Raw genomic sequence first — 20,093 nt, 5'->3', positions numbered from 1 at the left:
TCCATAATAAAAATAATCATGTGCTCACTGGTGACTAGTTTCAAGAAGATGTTTCCAGAGTTCTAATGAAAAGTAGTGATCAGTGCAGCAAATTTGCATCGTGTATGAAACAGCTACTAACTGAAGACAATTGACATTGATCGCGCAATGTCGCCAATTAGATCAAGTCAGACATTAACACCGTTGTATGCCATGTCAGTGCTGTACAGGTTAAGCATTCGCGTGCAAGACCAAAAGTTCTGGGTTCGAGTCACGCATGTGGGTGCTCGCTCCTGAAGAATCCTATACTAGGATGATACTACCATCCAGTGATTCCAGGTTTTCAGTGGTGGTCTAACTTGGATCAGTTCATGATTTCAATAAAATTCAATAATTTTCACAACCTCATACTGAAGATAATACTATCGTAAGTGAATGATATCGCTTTCATACATTCAAGTTTTTTTTTTATTGTTGACTTCCCAATTACGTACAAGAAAGCTAAACTACTATACATGCAATAAATATTGAAATGTAGAAATAATATCCATAAAAAATGAGAAACATAAGCTGTTTAAATGAACTTGTATTTTAAACAAGTATGTAGTAAAACATGCTTGAAAGATTAGAACTGGAAAAAAAAAGTTAAACTATACTAAAACACTATGAAAAAGAGATATCCTGAATCTTCTATCTTGTGTACAAATTGCTCTAAATAATATATAATATTAGGCAAATTTCTGTTATCATACACTTATGTTTCATCGAAATACAATAATTGAATTCATATGCTTAACTACAAAAAGTTCTTTTTATTGTTTTGTATACACTTTTTTTTTTATAATCTAAAACAAATCGACAATCGAGTAGGCAAAAATACTTTTTTCCAATATGATATAAAGAAACTGTTATTATATATTTTTTATACATGAATTGAGCATATTACAGATTATCATTCACATAGAAATTTGTATTAATACTATTTGAGTGTTTTTCATTGAAACTATAGAGATTAAATCACAATATAACTAGTTTTATAATTAAAAAATAAATAAATACAAAACATGCTAATATCCACGATGAAGAATGTATTGACTGAGTTTGCTTTTCACTCTTTAAAAGATAGATAATGTGAAAACAGTTTTCATTAAATAATAGAAGATTTTATTTAATTGATAAGATAATATCTGATAAAAGTTAAATATTATCTTGATCCTTTCAGGAAAGTAAACTAACTAATGGAATTTCAAGAACAAACAGTTTTTTGAAGAGAAAAAAATGAGCCAGTTAATCGAATCGCATACTCTTATAATTTAAAATTGTAAGGGTTTACACTTTAGTGACTTTAACATACTAAGTTTTCCCTTAATCTGACTTTTGAAGAAGTAACTAGATTGAATTTTATTTATCAAGTATATTATGAGACGAAAATGTTATATGAACGAAACCATTAGTAAACGTTTTCGGATCAATATGAATAGCGGCCAACTATTGTAAGAAAAAAGGTTATTTTAACAAATATTTACAAGTTAGAAAAGCGTAAGACTGAAGTTTGCTGTAATATTCCATGTGTGTTGTGCAGAGAATTACTTACGATAACCAGACACATGCTATTGAATAAAGCCACTATTATTAGTCTATTAATGAAGGTTAACTACAGTCGAATAATAACGATATCATGAATGGATCAATGATAGACCACCATTGAAAACCTGGAAGCACTGGATGGCCGTTTCGTCCTTGCATTGGACTCCTCATCAGTGAGCATCCACGATCCTGCACGCGGAACTTGAGTTCGGGACCATCAATCTTGTGCGCGAAAGCTTTACCTCTAGACCACTGAGCCGTCTTCTAACGGTGTTAACGTCACGTTCAAACCAATGCACGATATTCCGTGTCCGTTTCATACTAGGACGAAACTGACGTCCAGTACTTCCAAGTTTTCGATGGCGGTCCAACATTGATCTATTCATGATATCAATTTAAACCCAACAATCTCCATAACCCTATACTGGTATTCTAATAATAAGGTTCAATAAATATCCTCTGGTGAAAGAGTGCAGATGTGCACACGTCTTCAGAGGAAAAAATAGGTTAATAAAAGCCTGGTGGCAGGAGAATTTGGGTCAGAATCGATCTAAATAACCCAGAATTACTCAGTTCTCATTATCTATACATTGAAGATCCCCATTAAATATCGTACCTCATACCGATTAATATACTTTTATTTGTCCTAATATCCTTTTAAGTTTTTGGTTTTATCATTACATGTCTACGTGAAGTACAACAAGAGGAACGTATACACCTTTATGTCAGGTAACTCCAGAGTTTTAATTTTCACAGTTTTTGCGTGATGATTCGCTAATCCCATTTATTTCCAGTTTACTTACTGAATTATCCAAAACACTTTCATATCACTAAACTATTTCACAACAAGAATAGTGAAAAAACACAAGTCAAAACTAATATACTATAAACAGTTAACTTAAAAATAATGTTCATAACAAAAACCCATTTCAAAATTAATGAATTCAATCACTGATAAAACATTTTCCATAATGCAGATATTTGTCGTCGTCAATGTATGCATTTCCTTTTAATCAAAATCTACTATTTAAATGAAAATATTTACTGTATATTTTATTTATTCAGCAACAGTTGTGTACATTTTTTATCTAGCTAATGTGTAGAAAAGTTGTTTTGCAAAGCTACTATTACTATCAGTAATTGTATTATGCGTAAACACATTACACAAAATAAATGATGTAATCTCTTTATGATCAACATTGTCAACTGTAGTTCTATTTATATATACAAGTTCAACTTAACAGGAAATAATGTCAACAAAATATTAATGATACATTTTAAAAAAACAAATTATAACCAAATCAAAACTCCTGTTTATTATTCACTAAAGTTTTAACAAATATTATCGTGTCTAATCCTTAATCCCGGTCAAGTTATATCAATGAGATTACAACATGGCCAATAGTCTAAATGACCTATTATGGCGATGTACTTTATGACATATCTTTGAGTTCAAGATAGTTGGAAGAATCTGAACACAGATTTTATTCAAGCTGAAACTCAGATGGAAATACGTGCCTACAATCTAAAGAGAACTAATGCTACACGTTGAATTTAAACATACATCATCCAGTGTCACATTTAATGACATAACCAGTAAGCGATTTGATCAATCTCTACCTAGCAGTCAATCAATTGTAAGTATATTTAGTACAAATGAGGAAAGAACGTTCTTCCTTAAGAGAAAGATCAAATACAACAATAGTAATTTGTTTAAAACAGACAATCATAAATATTACTAACTAATCAACTTACTTCATTGAGAAATTCTATCATTTTATCTGCATGTATGTGACTTTTGCCTTTTGATCTACATAAAGAAAATATAAAAACATATAAAGAACTTTCAATGAATTCGAAAGGTTAGATCACTTCAATAGAAGTAGGTATACTCACGTTTGTAGTCACATATTCATTATTATTATTTGTTAAGATATTCATTAAAGTGAAAATATATACAATGTTACAATACAATAGTTGGAGAGTGAAAGAAATCCTATTACCCGGTTAATTAAATTAAATTATATTAAGTTTTGATGGTGAAATGCAATATAAATTGAAAGCCAAAAACAGAGTCATTCTAAAAGAATTAAAATGCAAACGTCGTTAATTCGTAATTTACTCCAAAGGTGAATATTCTAAACGAATAAAAAGTTGAATTTACAATCTAACCGAAACCAGTTATCAATCACTTAGTCAGATCAATGAACTATAATTCCGAGTATAGCATAAACGTGTATCAGCTGAAGTTGTCATAATTTAAATGAATAAGATGTTAAGAAAATTTTTTTCGAAAGAATGAACAAGAAACCAAACTAATTGTAAAATTAATTAAAGTGAAAATCAAATCAACCATTCAAAGGATTTATGAAAAATTTATAACAGAATTCAAGAAGGTATATTATTATTAATACAGAAATTGATTCAATTAACATGAGTGTACTTTTGTATTTCAAATGATCTTAAACTAGTCACTTTGTTCATAATTGAATACGAATTGTATTTTTTGTTAATTTGGCTTATTTTCTATAAAACACCAGAAAATATCCATATATATTAGCTAAAACAATAAGGCGACAACTGGATAATTTTATTGCGAAAGAGAAGCATTGAAATGATTAACAATAGAAGTGAAGAGTTGTTTTTTATAGACAAGCACATTCCAATAAGCAAAAACTTATATATCGTTGAAATACGGTTTTATAAATTAATTAATCAATAATTAAGTTTTTTATTACAAGATGTAGGCTAAATCGGGAAAATAAAGCAAGACGAACTTCTACCCTAATTAATAAAATTAATACAATGTTAAAATTCTAACAACAATTATTCTAGACATGGATAACGTAGACAGAGCGCGTTAGTAAACTTGGTTTTTTTATAATTTAATGATCAATCCGAAAATATGAGACCAATAGTACACCATGATAATACACTTATCAACCGTATACGAATCAAAACGATTTTGTATAATAATTAATTAGCTAACACTATGTAATACAGTCGGTGATAGTAGAAAGTCGCTACAAATTTAGATATAAATTATTTTAATCAATTAAATAATGAAGGATAAAAACTCGATTAGTTTGAAAATGATTTTCGTAACATGATATTTTGACGGAGCACCTACGAGGCATTAGAAAGATAATTTGACCGTGTTTGCGAAACGAAAAAATTATAGCAATTCATGGTAGGTTATAGTTGATCACATATAACATTAGAAAAATAAAAGCAATAGGTGATTACTAGTGGATTTCAGACCTTATTTGATCATGAAAGATGTGCTTCATGGGAAGAATTAAGGACTATATGCATGACAATCAATCAAGTACATAATTTAGGAAAAATTGGGAATTTGCTTAGATCTTTAAAGTTGGTGAACTATTTGATAGACAGTAAAATAACGACTGGTAATAATGACGCCATACAAATGAGGGAAAACAATCGATTAAAATTTAATTCTACTAATTTACCGTATTAAATAACAATTAAAAAGGTAAATATTATGTGCAGTAATCCCTAGGGAAGTTATAAATTCTTCGTCAGTCGAAGATAGGTTAACAGCTTACAGTGAAATAAATTTAATTATTATCCAAAAAGGAAAACGTTTTGTTTTTAAATGTAAAAAGAAAAAAAAAGTATTTTAAAGGATAATCACGTTTACTTGGTATATAATAAGCGATATGACGTCTTATGATCACTGGAAACATGATATGAAAGATTTACGAATTCACAAAATTCAACTTGAAATAGTTCATAACACCTATGTCTGATGAATTTAAATTGTTCTAATGTATTTATTATAAGGTAGCAGTAATATAAGTAGTAAAGAAATATAGTGAAAATATACTCAAATAATAGCACAGAACAAGGAGAAAAATTATCTACTAACAGATAGACTTACAGAGATTTAAATAAATCTTCAATATCTGTACGAGGACATATTTTATGATATAATTCGTAGAATTTTTCAAATGGGAATTCATTTGGATCAATATCATCATTCTAAATTTTGAAAAAAAGCACGACGAATAAGAAGTAACAATAATACCAATTCTATTGAAACCATGAACAAATGTTGGAGCACTATTGAAAACCCGGAAGCACTGGGCAGCCGCTACGTCCTAGTGTCAGTTTTGAGGCAGTTACCTACCGAAGGCAATGAGAAATGGTCCAGCAACATCGTGGATTCTAGGATGAAACGACCGTCCAGCGCTTCCAGAATTCCAAAGGTGGTCTAATACTAATCGGTTCATGATTTTAATGTAACTCAACAAACTCTACAGCCCTAAACTGAAAATAATAATAATAGGAATAACAATTATCATTATCATTACAACAAGCAAGAAAATAATTTAAAGCATACCTTTCCATGAGGTAAATTTAAATCTTTTAAACTTTGATATACAATTCGTTCATTACGACCTGATGCAAATGTTTTCATAATTACACGAACCGGAATTCGATTACGAGCATTCAAAGTTAGTGTAAGTCGTAGCCAACTAAAATAGGAAAGTAATTTTTCTTTAACAAACAAATTCATAGTTGCAAAAATTAAAAAAGACGATTTTTATCACAAATATAAACATGGATGCACACTTCTAAATTTACATTTATAAGTGTAAACATAACGCAATCAATAATGACTATTTTATATTTCAAGATGCAATTTAAAGAGTAAAGCTGAAATCTCTCTAGAGAGGACAAAAACAAATTACGCTTCCCGATACAGAACTAGCTGTATATTCACAGGTGATTATAATGAGATGACAATACAAGTTTCAATTACTTCTTGAAGTATTATTTTAAAAAAATTACATCTCATTAACAAGTCTAATTACAAAGCTATGAGGATAACCAGTTTTATCAAATGAAAATCTAAACAATACACAGTACCACATACTAAAGTAAATGAGCTATTTCTTATCCATTTATTGAAACTGTTTAAACGACAATATAATAACCACGTGTAGGTAGAATAGTAGTCTAGGTATGGTAGGATAGAATTGAAGAACAGAGAATAACAGTAATCGAAAGATGAAATGAAGAGGTATTTAAAAAAGGAACATTGAATCACAAAATACAGAGAAAGAAAGATGAAGATTGAATAAACCAGCTCCATTGTAATTGATTTTTAGCTAAATCACTCAACGTCTACAACCACTAATCTCGGTTAACACTCGCATCCCCAATAAGTGGTCTACATTTACCAAAATAACTCAAGTAAACAGTTAATGACTTTATAGACTGACTCTAGATTTTCTATTTTTAATGCCATAGATTTCTCCGAGTCCGCTTTGGTAGCAGCAAATACACTTCAGCAAGACATATGATAGTGAGGCATAAATAACATATATCGTAACCATCTCAGTCGATAAGAATACGATAACTTATCAATTATATGAATCCAGGATATTGTTGTTGTTGTTGTTTGAAATTATGTTCTACATTACAATAGCAAAATGACCATCAAGCTACTTACTCTATATGTAAAGATAAAACATTGGGAAGGAAATATCTCACTAAAATTTAGTCATCATTATTATTATTTCATTCAATAGAAATAAATTTAAATGAATATGACTTACTGTTTTCTTAATTGAGTCATAGGGCAAACATTAGCTGCTTTGGTATTATGCGTTAAACTACGAAGAGATTGTATCCAAAACTAAAAAGATATTGATAGTATAACAAAAAAACAAATATGTGAAATTTATGTAACGACCACATAGTAATAACAAAATTGAACATTGAACACGAAGTAACAAACTAAAACTAACATTTACAGTAATATCATGTTAAACAGTGAGGAAAATTTATTATTATTCATCAAAAGAGAAACTCGTAAGTCGACTATAGTGTTATTCAGGAGATTCATTAATTTCAACTACACTATTTAATTGTTATTGTAGCTGTACTAAATATCCAATTCTTCATATAGGTAAATTTATGAAGATTACAGAGTTTTTAAAGTTTAAATCCTGAATTCAGTTTAATTAGACGACTATTGAAAATATGAAAGTACTGAATAACTGTTTCACCCTAATCACCTGAGTCGCATTTGGATCCAAGTGTTAATCGAGATTGGTGGTTGAAGATGTTGAGTAATTTAACCTAAGACTGATAACAACCGAGCAGATTTATTCAATTTCTATCTTTCTTCCTCTACATTTTTATGATTAAGTATTCCTTCATACATACCGATTCGTTCCATATCTCCTTGTAGTGAACAGAACACCGGTGGGGACAACCGAATGTATCTAGCACAAAATTACAGAGTTACCCGGTAAAATAGAAAAACCATATAGTAAATCGTTAATTTGCAAAATATCATTCCATCATATCAAACCGGATTGTTGCTGTTGCAATCATCAATCCATTGTCTCACATTTCACTGTTCATGCGTTTTCGCACAAATTGCATTGTGTTCCCGCTCCTCCTTTCTTGGTCTTCTCCCACCTTCTACCGACAGACATTACGCTTTTAACTCGCGTCATATACTACTTACATCATCATAAGTAGCACGCACCACATCCTTACCATATTCTCTAACATTGAATCTTTTTTATTATTGTTGATACCACATTATTTTGATAATTTTGTTATTTATCTTGTTAATTTCAACTTGTCAAATTACTATGGTATAGTAACTTAGATCAAGGCATATTTATGACAGACCGTAACATTGATTAAAACAGACTGATTGAATGAATGATAAGAAAATATTTATAAAATTGAATGAATGCTTGTAATTCACAGTCCAACAGAATCCTATTGAAATTTATTCCGATTAACACTGAAGATAGACATATGAAAAACTCTTTTTTTTTCCAAGTAGACTAAATTTTTAGATAATATAACAACTATGAAAAGAATCATATGACAAAGAGAAAAGAAGAAAGAAAACACTCATCAGAATTGACTTGAATTCACACTGGAATAATGTACATTTTATTAATTAAAAGCAAAGAGAAAAAAGTTATCAGAATTTTATGCAAATCAATTTGATTTTGATGAAAGATTCAGTTAACCAGCAACAACAACAACAAAAAACGGAACAGAAAGAATAAAAATTACAAAAGATATACACAAATAATGATCTTTACAAAGAATAAATAAATATTTAATGTGATTAATTATCTACAACTATATTGTCTACTTATTTTTCACTTGCTAATAAAGAAAACTCCTGTAGATATTGAGTTTGATAATAAAAAAAAGTTAAATGGAAAAACAAAGTTGAATGGTAGTTTCTCTCTTTTTCTAAGACATTATTTTTTAAGACCATAAATCGATTGATGTTAGATCATCATTGGAAACCTGGAAGCACTGAACGGCCGTTTTGTCCTAGTATAGGACTCTTCAGCAGTGTGCATCCACAATCCCGCAAGCAGGATTAGAACCCAGGAACCTCGGTCTCGCGCACTACTGAAGAGTTCTATACTAAGATGAAACGGCCGTTCAGTGTTTCCAAGTTTTCAATGATGTTCTAACGTCGATCGATTCATGATCTTAATCAAAAACATAACAATCTCCATGACCCTATACTGATATTATGTTTTTGCAATAACACGAATAATCGAAAGTTGATTCAATATCAAAATAGATACGACTTATCCTACTAGATAATAAGATGGTAATTTTTTAAATAAAAAGTAAATATATCTCAAGATATTTTCATTCGGCTAATGATTGACAACTGAACGAAAACAGATACGGCGCGCTGTAATTAAAGATGTAATTGACAATTCTTATATTATGATTCTGATCTACTTGATTAATCTAAATTAGATTTCACTGTATATGCTTCTTCATTGTTGATTAAATTTGTGTCAGTATGGGAAGTGATCTAGTATAGTGATCTAATTAATGATTTTAGTGTATCGATTGAATGTTCTGTTACTACCATTCATTGTAATAATTTGAGTGCAAGAATAGAAAACCTGTTTTTTAAAATCTTATATCAATAGTGGAAAGAAAAGAAAAAGACAAAGTTATAGATAGAATACAAAGAAAAATTGGACATTCAAAATAGATCATCTGCAATGCTCAGAGGTGTGGAAATAACTAGAAGAAAATGAGCGATTTCCGATATTCTCATTGTTAAGTTGATCATTTGAGAAAACAGTGGTGTTGATTCACATCAACAGGTTTGAATAATTTTAAATATTCCAATTAATTATCAAGTGAATGGATGCAAGCAAATTTAAACAACCCAATAATAAACGTACATACATTGTAATATAAAGAATAAATAAATGATTAAGTGTAAATAATTAAATTCAATAAACTCAACACTAAATTGTATAGAGGAACAGGCAGAATATTTGGTCCATTCAAAATCAAATAACATTGAAATCATGCACCCATCTAGGTTAGCCAATCATTGAAAATCTGCAGGCACTGGATAGGAGTTTCGTCCAAGTACGTCCAAGCACACACCTAAGACCATACAACGGAGAGTCAAACAAAGGACCATAGGTCTCGCACGAATGATTAACATCTACACCACTGAGCCCGTATACAACAGCATTAATGCCTGAATTCAATCAATCAACGAAATTGAGTGATGATTGTCTATTGTCTTCGGTGTATAACTGCCTAATACTTGATACGGTTTAGCTCCAGTGCTTTCAGGTTTTCAATGGTGGTTCAACTTAGATCGGATCATGATTCCAGTGAAATTGAGCAATATCCACAACCACATAGTGAAAAATCAAATTACATTTGATTATAACAATGCTAAATCATTTATGGTCACGGTGATTATTTGTGAGACATTAACTGTGTGTATTTGTGCGTACGCTAGTGGGTGTGTAAAATAGGGAATTTGTAATGCGAAGGAGTAGAATTGAAATTTGAATGTGTATGATTACTATTGCTATGGGAAGTAAGTAAAATTTAATGTGGTTGTCCGGATAAACGGTTCAAATTGAATGGATAATCAGGACATCCTTTATATTAAGAGCACAGGGACTAAGCATCAAATGAATCGTTTCACATATTCGGCTTTCTTGATCATAGTAAAAAACCTCCCTGAATTATTTTGATAGTCTCAATATCGATATAGTGGTTCTTAAAAATAGCATGAATGACTATTGTCAATTTTCCAATTCTACAGGAATATTAAGAAGTCTTTCTTGTACAGGGAAAGCTGTCATTAAGTGTGAGTCATAAAAAGACTCCGCAATATACAATGTATCACACTCGACCCAACGCAATATGTTGACGCAATTGTGTAGAAAAAAATGATCTTTTCCTTTACTCGGACGAAAGAGTTTCGAAAAGTGTTGGTTATAAAAAGCTTTAATTCTGTGTAATTTCAATATACGTTGTAATCCATCAGCTGCAACATGGCAATAAAGTAAACTCTGTGATATCAATCCACGATATTTCATTCGAATTTTTATTTGGAGATAGATTAATTCGTTTCAATAAATCACAAGATGTTTATTATATTATTTTATTCCGTTAGCTTATCTTTTTTGGTAATGATATTGATAGCTATCGTAAATAGATTTAGAGCCATAAAAAGCTTTTGCACTGAATGGATGTGGGGAGTTAGAGCGTTTTAAGAGCTCATTAAATTTATTGGGATCTTTACAACATAATGATGAAAATATTCATCTCAGTTCACCTTCGTAGTTATGAGTGTCACTTTCTATGATAATTTTGCCTTGAAAATATCGCAGATTGTAAGCATTTGATGAGAATTTGGATAAACTAAATGAAATCATATTATTATGAAACAATCTATTTTTTTTATTTCTCCAAGATAATAAAGAGATTTATATGTGTAAAGTTGGTGTATCAACATGAAAGTGCCAGTTCCCAATAGATGATTAACTGTAGATTTCCATTAGAATCCCTTTTGACTAGACAGTCTACAAATAATAGTTCATTATGTTGAAGCAATCATCAATATATTTGAAATTTTAATAGTTAAGATCATGAGTCACCATGGAAAACATGGAAGCATTAGACGGCTGTTTCGCCCTATTGTGGGACTACTCAGAAGTGCGCATCCACGATCCCGCCTCGCGAGCTTCGAACCCAGGACTTATCGGTCTTGCGCGCGAACCCTTAATCTCTTGAAATTGCCAAGTCTAAACTGAACAACGATATTTACATACTCCATTATTTCTACATTTTATTATTCTTATTAGACTTTTTCTAATCATTAGGAATTTTATATGAATAAGAAACAGTAGACCTATATTTTTTGTTAGTTAAACATTCTTAACCAGTCAATTGTATGTATATTAAACTAAACTTAATGGAATTAAAATATTTAAAACGGTAAAAATGATCATTGTCATTCATAAAATAATTTTCTTTCCTTTTTTATAATAAAATTTCAACGTTTAAATAATTCAATACACTTACAGAAGCAGTTTCAGCATCTTTAGCTACCATATGAGTGTAGTTAATATTTACCAAATCTAAACCACTGCATATTGTCACAATACGATCCCATGATTTGCCAGATTTTTCTTGAATTTGTGCAGTCAACTTTTCATCCTTTTAACAACAAAGAAGAAAATTAATACCGAAAAAAATGGAAAAATCGTAAAATTTACCCAATTATTTGTTTACAATTTTATAGAAAATTCAATCATAGTTATATGTAATTGGTAGTATTCAAAAAGGTTTTAACAAAACAATTCCAACGTTTAAAGTTGATCACTAAAGAAACATATGCTATTGATTAGAACTAGTATTAACTCATATTAATATTTGTACTAAACAAATACATGGTTCTTTTTAGTGATAGGATCTCCTTCTTTTTTTTTATTAAATTATTCTGTTGGTTTATTCACGATGATGTTGTTCGGTTACAAATATCTTACTAATTAGTTGGAGTTTCAATATTTAGGACTACTGAAATTTGTGCAAATATACTGAATTTCAAAAAAAAAGAAATAAGTCTAACGAATAGTCATTTTTATTTAGCCGAAACAGACAAAGTAAGTTTACATTATAGTTATAAACTCCGCTTAATAAGTGTATCAAACAAACCTCGCTTCTAATGATAAGAAAAAAAGACTCATTTTATAAATAATTTTCCTCCGTATAAGAATAAACAGCAGTAAAATTATAACCTTTTAAACAAAATAATTAGGTTTTATGATATATTTTTAGAAATAGAATAGGATTCCAGCAACATTTACATTATGTAAATATGTATAAGACTGAAAGATGACAAATTAACTGAAGTATTTTGTTGTATTATACTATTTGCTTTACAAAACAAAAATGACAAATAGACAGAGATAGATGGTGCCTAGCAGCGGAATCCAAGACGCAAGTTTCGTCCTATTTCATACTCGTCAGATGATGTCCTCTCCGGGATTCGAACCCGGTGCCAGTCGCTTCAAACGCCATCGTGTTATTCACTTAGTTTCTGAGTCCAGATAACCACTAGGTTGTACAGCTGGGTCCAGGAGTGGATGTCAACGTTATGATGAAGGTACATAAAGCTGACGAGTCCCAAATCGGACGAAATTCACGTCCTGGATTGCACTGCAGCAAACATCCATCTTTGCTTATAATGCTTGTGACTTAAGGTAATATTCAGGAAATCTATACAGGATGCACATATGTCAATAAGAGACTGACCAATTGCAGTCCCAAACATCAATGGGAAGATCCAAACAAGTAATACAAAAATGAATTTAAAAAAGACAAACCTAACAATCATAAAAATAAGTAATAATATATTTACAACTAAAGAATTTTTCTAAAAACAATCCATAAAACTGTCATCATCAAAAAAATTACTGATTATACTTGGGTATATTACATCTTTAATGAACTCTTCAGATGATAAATAAACAAGTTGTACAAGTTATGAAATTATTATTGAATATATAGATGAACAAACGTTACAACAATCAAATTAGTTCATTAATAACTGACCCAATTATGCGCTTTTATCATAATCAATAAAAAATAAACAACGTACTTACTGCTTTTACTACATATGCCATTAACTAATTTCATCTAACTAAATAGGAAGTATTGTCTTGCTTTACATCACATTTAACATAATGTTCACAATCTTTGTCAGATATAATTTATGCATAAGCTAACATATGTCATCAATGAAAGTTTTCTATTTATAAAATGAAAAAGTATGAGGATATTATTACAAATACAAAACAAATGATAGAAACCGAGTAGTAGCCACAAAAACATTTACATAATGCTAATTGATAAATTACATATGATATAAGGCTATCGACGCCATAATGTCAACTATTGATTAATATTCACTAAGGTTTGAGGAAATGAACGGAATAATATGATGACTTAAGTCTACTAAATTAGATTATTTTACATTATTTTGCTCTAGTAAACGTGATCAAGACTGACAATAATCGATTGTTCAAAAATGACTACACTATGAAAACTGGTTGAAATCCTGCAAGCTAGTAGGAAGAAAAACACGCGATTACAAAAGAGTACTCAACATTGCCCTTTATTTATTATAGTTGCAAGCACCAAATACCAGATTACTTCATCATTCTGAAATGCATCTGTTGTCTAAAATAAAGGAGTTAATTGTGAAAAAAAATTGACGGGTTTTAATCGTTAATATAGAGGATTTCATCGTTGATCAGTATTGAAAAGATTCTAATTGTTATATCATTAGTATAACGTCAGTAGTGAAACCATTAGTGAATGTCAAAGTAACCCGTAATTAATATTTTATTTAAGCATTTATCGTATACTTATTTAAAAAAAGACATTTACAGCAGACATAGTAAATAAACAATTGGTTATTACTTAATCAAGTATTTTGTAAAAGTTCATGTAGTTTGATGATACTTTTAATCACAAACTGATAATCATTAATTACTTGTATTGTCATAGTTTTTAGTTTTTTATCATTACTCAAAATCAAATTCACAATTTTTTTGAGTTTCTCTATTAGCCCCTAATGTTCAGTTGCTGAGTTCAAACCAATTAGTGTTTGTATTCCTAAATTCAATTAGCTTGTAGCGATACAACAAAATTTTTAACAAACACTCTCCAGTATCTTATCATTTTAATTTTGAGTAAAAAGTCATTACAGGACATAACTCAGTGAATATCTGTAAACCGCACAGTCCAATCCTGACTAATATTAAAATAGAATAAAGTAAGCTTATAAATCAAAGAAGAAAAAAACTATGAAAAGATATATACCTATGATCATCTTGAAACTACTGATAATATATCATAACATTTAATTGATGTTAAGTAATTAAAAATTTGATAATTTCATCATGTCTACAGAAGGTAAAGAATAAAAAATTAAACCATAATTAAAATTCGGCACTCTTTAACTTTATTTTGTCCAGTTTCTAGTACTTTCTCCTTATTCATTATTATCATTACAATTGTTCTCAACATCATCTTTCTATTGTTATATGGTTTGACAAATCTTCATCTATTTGACAAGCGAAACTCTACAATAGTAACAATTATTATATTGTTACAGTCACTTAGTTACAAAACACCTAGTATACTTTGCTTATGATAGTATTAGCATTAAAGTGAATATAATTGAGGAAACCATGAATTTTTTTCACCGATTATCATTTATTATGACTACCACTGTTTGTTTATTTATTTGTTTGCTTTCCATAAACTTCGAAAAAAAAAGAAACAAATTACAAACGGAAAAGATAAAATGATAAATTGTTCTCTCCACACAGTAAACGTCTATGTGTAATACGTACACCTGTTAATCTAAATACGGAATGGATGGATAGATAGATAGATATAATCCCTTGCACCTGTAATTTGGATCAAACCCTTCATTTATATGGAAAGAAAACAATTAAACTAATTACTACTACTAGAGGTACAATAGTTATAATAAAACTAATAATAATAATAGTACTGACATGAGAACTAATAAATTAATAATACACTATTTTCCCTCTAAAAACAAACTGATTGTCCCTAATTATCAACCATTTGTTATGATCATTCATGAACAATAGAAAGGATAAAATGAATACCAACAGAAGATAACAGATCATCAATGAAAATTATCTGGTATATATATATATATATATATATATATATATATATATATATATATATATATATATATATATATATATATAAAGACCGGAAACTATTCCCAAAATCTAATCACAATGTATACAAACCAAATTACTAAACTACTGATAGGTAGACATATAATTTCGTTTTTTTTTCTCTACAGATTACAGAAAACAGTTATTATGCCTGAGTACAAAATTATTCTCTATTAATGTATCTTCATGAAATCATCAGTTATAAATTTCAAATATCTACTGAGTTAGACTGAATTAGATATTCTCTACATTTTGGATGACTAAATTAACCTGTATGATCTAAACGTATTTTTAACTATTATGAAACATAAATGTTTTAAAGTTAATCCAATCTACGTAAACATTTAGGGTTTCAACGTATTCGAGATTTTTTACGAAAAAAGATTACTTCAATTATATATTTAACTGCCGGACAGAAGTTCTGTAAGACTGAAAAGTATATGTTTACGATGTTAGTTAATTAGAAATTAGATATGTAAAGAATTGTCATGTTTTCAGTTATATCATGTCATGGTTTACTGTGTAGTAGTACATAAACCAGTTCAATTTTGTTGTACTTTATTTCTATTTTAATAAACCAAGGTCACCAGAAAAGTACTCATGTAAAACAAATAATAATACAGTGATGATACAAAAATAAACTCTATATAAGATACCAGCCTGGATTTGAACTACCATGATAGAACAGCAGAAAAATTTGACGATTGGCGAAAGCTGTATTAGCAAGTTTGAGCTATATGGAGCAAGTAGTATAATACCCGTGAAACAGTCTATAAGTTCAATGAGAAGCAGATTAACAATTATCAAATATTCTTGAAAATTCAGTCGCAATTCGTTAAAGGACAATTTATCTGGCTCATTGTTCCAGCAAATTCAAATGTACTTTCCAGTTTTGCATTATCAACGAATATCACTCGACATTCAAAGGAAGAATGGGTGTCAAAACTCTGCATAGACATCGTCAAGAAAGCTTATGTTTAATTGTCACTAGGGAAAACTAAACTTCTAGTTTATATGATAGACTGATCTTGATAAGACTGTCAAGAAGTCCCATACTAGGACGAAACAGATGTCTAGTGCTTCCCGGCTTTCAATCGAAGCTTAAATATAGTCATTTCTTCATGTACACCACAAAACTCCACAATCTCTACAAACCCTCTATGTTAGTAAACAAAATGATTATTTAAAAAACCGAAATTATCACATCACTCTTTAAGTGAAGCCCTTTTACATGAATTTTGGAAAATCGCCAATTGATTGTCACCAGTTACCCCTTAAACAATTACATTCATAGTTTACATATTGAATAATTCACTTTAAGGTATAAATAAAACAAAATCGTACAACGAATGAAGCTGTTCTTTAGCCTGTATGATATCAGAAAAGATGATGATGTTAAACTTACAATAACACCATAACTATGATGAATCCAAGATATCCAGATTTTAGTAGTATGAGACAATGTGTTGTACATTTGAATCAAATTAAAAGTCCATTGATATAATGTTGGCATATATGAGAGTAAAAAAGTAAACAAAACTTTCCATATTCTCAACAAAGACGTACAGATCTCATTCCCTAAATTGTTTAATTATTTTATTTCTTTTTAGAATAATAAGAAACCTGAAGACATTTTCCGAAAAAGGTTTCACCTTATCCCAATTTATATAGAGTTAAATAAGTTGGCTTTTGTTTACTACTTTCAGGAAACTAAAATCTTTGAAACCTTGGTAACAATGTACTTTAACCGTTAGTTTTTTTTTACCTCAATTACTGAATGGGAAGTAAGAGAACAAATGAAATTCATTTGATTTTTATTTAAATGGCCAATATCCTATAAAGTGATTGATTATCATTTGAATAATCATTTTAAAGGAAATAATCTCTGGAAAAAAGATAAATAAATACATGCTAAGCAAACAAAATCGAACAGGAAATTTATTACAGCTCCCAGATGAATTTTTCTTACTTAAATGCTATACACTCATTGATCATTTCATTCATCTATCACCAAATATACTTATTTTTGGATGTGATTTACGTATTCTTAAGTATCTATCTAGTGAGATTGAAGTGTGCTACACTAAAACGTCATTGACTTATTAATACCAGATTATGATATTGTATAGACAATGTTAAATGTGTAAGGATTAAAGTTATTTATCTTACCAAAGTTCCAATACAAATAAATATAATTATAATGCAATATTAATCGTCAAAAATAGAGAATATACTTCATTCAGTACTCTGTAGCAATGTTTGTTATCAATGCACTTCAAGACTATAAGGCAAGGAATTAACCTCAGAAAAGAAAGTGGCATATACTGACAGAGTGGACATCTCTAGTGGACTCAATTTCATAAATCATAACAAATACTATGTATAAGAGTTGATACAACTGTATCAGTTCGAACTTAGTGCTTCTAGTTAAAAAAAATATTTTCATAGCAATCAATGCGAATAAGCAGTTAAATATATAAATATATTTAGTAAATAATTACAAAATCCATGCCAATATACAGGTATACAAAGGTTGATACAATAAAGAAAGTAACACGTTATGGAAAAGATGAGACTATAATTTATCGACAACCATTAAGCGATGCAAAAGTGGTTTTGAAAAATTTTAGCCACTTACTAGAGTCAAAATAAGATTGTAAATGAGTGTGAGGAATTAGGACTAGAAGTTTGAGTTAGAACTTAAGGTTATGGATAAGAGTCAGGGTTTTCATAGTGAATTGACATCATTGATAATATTAAAATGTTAGTTAACCATATGGATGAATGAATTTCATGCCGAAACCCAAGAGTCACTATTTTATATCGGACTGGTTTGTCCAATAAATGATAGCACTGTCATTGAAAATATATATGAGTAACTAAGTTAAAACAATGTGTAATAAATTGTCTTGACAGAAAATTTATCAAAAGGATTTTAATGATACGTAACAGCAGTTAAGATCCAGATTTTTCTCAGCAAGCACAGTTAGGGTGCCTTTTTTCTAAAGAGGACTAATGTACCAAAGGGAGATTCCAGTATCCTTACAAGATATTTACATAAACTAGAATCAAACATTAATTTGCTAAAAACTGCTTCAATTATTATTGCACATTGTACAAACAAAATAATTATCAAGTGACTATGATTTAGTGTAGAATTCTGTTTAGTTTATTAAATAAGAGAACTAATTGATTATTTTGTGTAAGTCCGGAACAAATCAGAAGCGTTTATATGTATAACTCAAACATGGGATAAAAACGTACAATATTTAAAACGCGGAGAATGCTACAATATCGTGTATAATATAACAAAAATTTATTAGGTATCCAGAAAAATGAGCTTATCGAGAATTATCAGATTATATTATTTGGTATGTTTATTACAAATGATTAAATATACGTGATAGAGATTATCCATTATTATTGTTATTAGTAGCCGAATTAATACCACCCAAAAAACAAAAACAAACGTTTTTCACCAACTTATCAAGTGTGTAAATCTTATACCATTTATAAACAAACAAAACCAAACTTTTTAAAAGTCAGTTAAACGAGAACAAGTGAGGAATAAACAAATAAGAAAAAAGGATCTATACATGTATGCTATTCATAAATTGCGAAGTGACCTAGTTGAACAACAGAAGGATGAATTAAAAAATGAATTTCATATACTTTCACTAAGATAAAAATAAATTAATTTATTTAAATCGAATAAATGAATATAGAATAATACCATTCATAACATACGTGGGGGAGAGAGGGAGAGAGAGAGAGAGATAATACAGGTCATTTTTCTCATGAGTATCAAATTACTTTAAGCAGTACAAAACAGTGGTACAATAAAAAATAAGTTGCTTAATAACAAGGATTAAAGTGACTTTTAAGCAAATGTGAGAATCTCATGATAAAACTCTTTTCATTTGTCATTTGAAAAGAGAACGTTCCGCTGTATTGAAAGTGACAGTAATCTTACTATACAACATTTTTGTATAAATAGTTGACAAATAATGATAACGTAGTAAATAATAAAGACAGAAAGAGAAGAAGCGAATATGAACTCTACAGTTTACCATACTAAAAAGAGGCTTAAATCACACTATCTACCTCATATCAAACCCTTATCCTAGATCTTTTCTCTTTTATAAGAATACTAGTCAGATGCCATAAATATGGTATAATATGAAGGAACTTCTCAACTGGTTATAAAAAAATCAATAAGCCGAAAAGAACTGAAGCTAATGAATAATACATTCTCTAAAATTCAAGTATTCATATCTCAACAGACCATAAATAGATAAATGTGAAGAAAAAAACTAGAATGTAAATAAATCTTAAAAAGCTATTTGAATTTATGATTAGAACATAAATTTTAATATATAATTCATAAGAAATAACAGACTATAGTATATTGTAGCCTGGTTTCACGTTTCCATC

The 20,093-nt window shown here is 29.4% G+C and overlaps 1 protein-coding gene across 1 annotated transcript in view; it reads right to left on the bottom strand.

Moving 5' to 3' along the window:
- The window catches only part of PLCB4_1 (1-phosphatidylinositol 4,5-bisphosphate phosphodiesterase beta-4), a 129,081-nt gene that overhangs the window by 90,679 nt on the left and 18,309 nt on the right, over positions 1-20,093 (bottom strand). The window contains exons 5-9 of the mRNA XM_051215053.1: positions 11,953-12,087; positions 7,155-7,234; positions 5,933-6,068; positions 5,471-5,571; positions 3,322-3,376 (exon numbers count right to left, since the gene is read on the bottom strand). Coding sequence (XP_051068234.1) covers positions 3,322-3,376; positions 5,471-5,571; positions 5,933-6,068; positions 7,155-7,234; positions 11,953-12,087 — 507 coding nt within the window. The remainder of the gene's footprint in view (positions 1-3,321; positions 3,377-5,470; positions 5,572-5,932; positions 6,069-7,154; positions 7,235-11,952; positions 12,088-20,093) is intronic.

Source organism: Schistosoma haematobium, chromosome 2, assembly GCF_000699445.3.
Source record: "Schistosoma haematobium chromosome 2, whole genome shotgun sequence".
NCBI lineage: Eukaryota > Metazoa > Platyhelminthes > Trematoda > Strigeidida > Schistosomatidae > Schistosoma > Schistosoma haematobium.
Note: the sequence above shows the minus strand (reverse complement) of the source record. Positions and strands in the feature narration are given on the sequence as shown.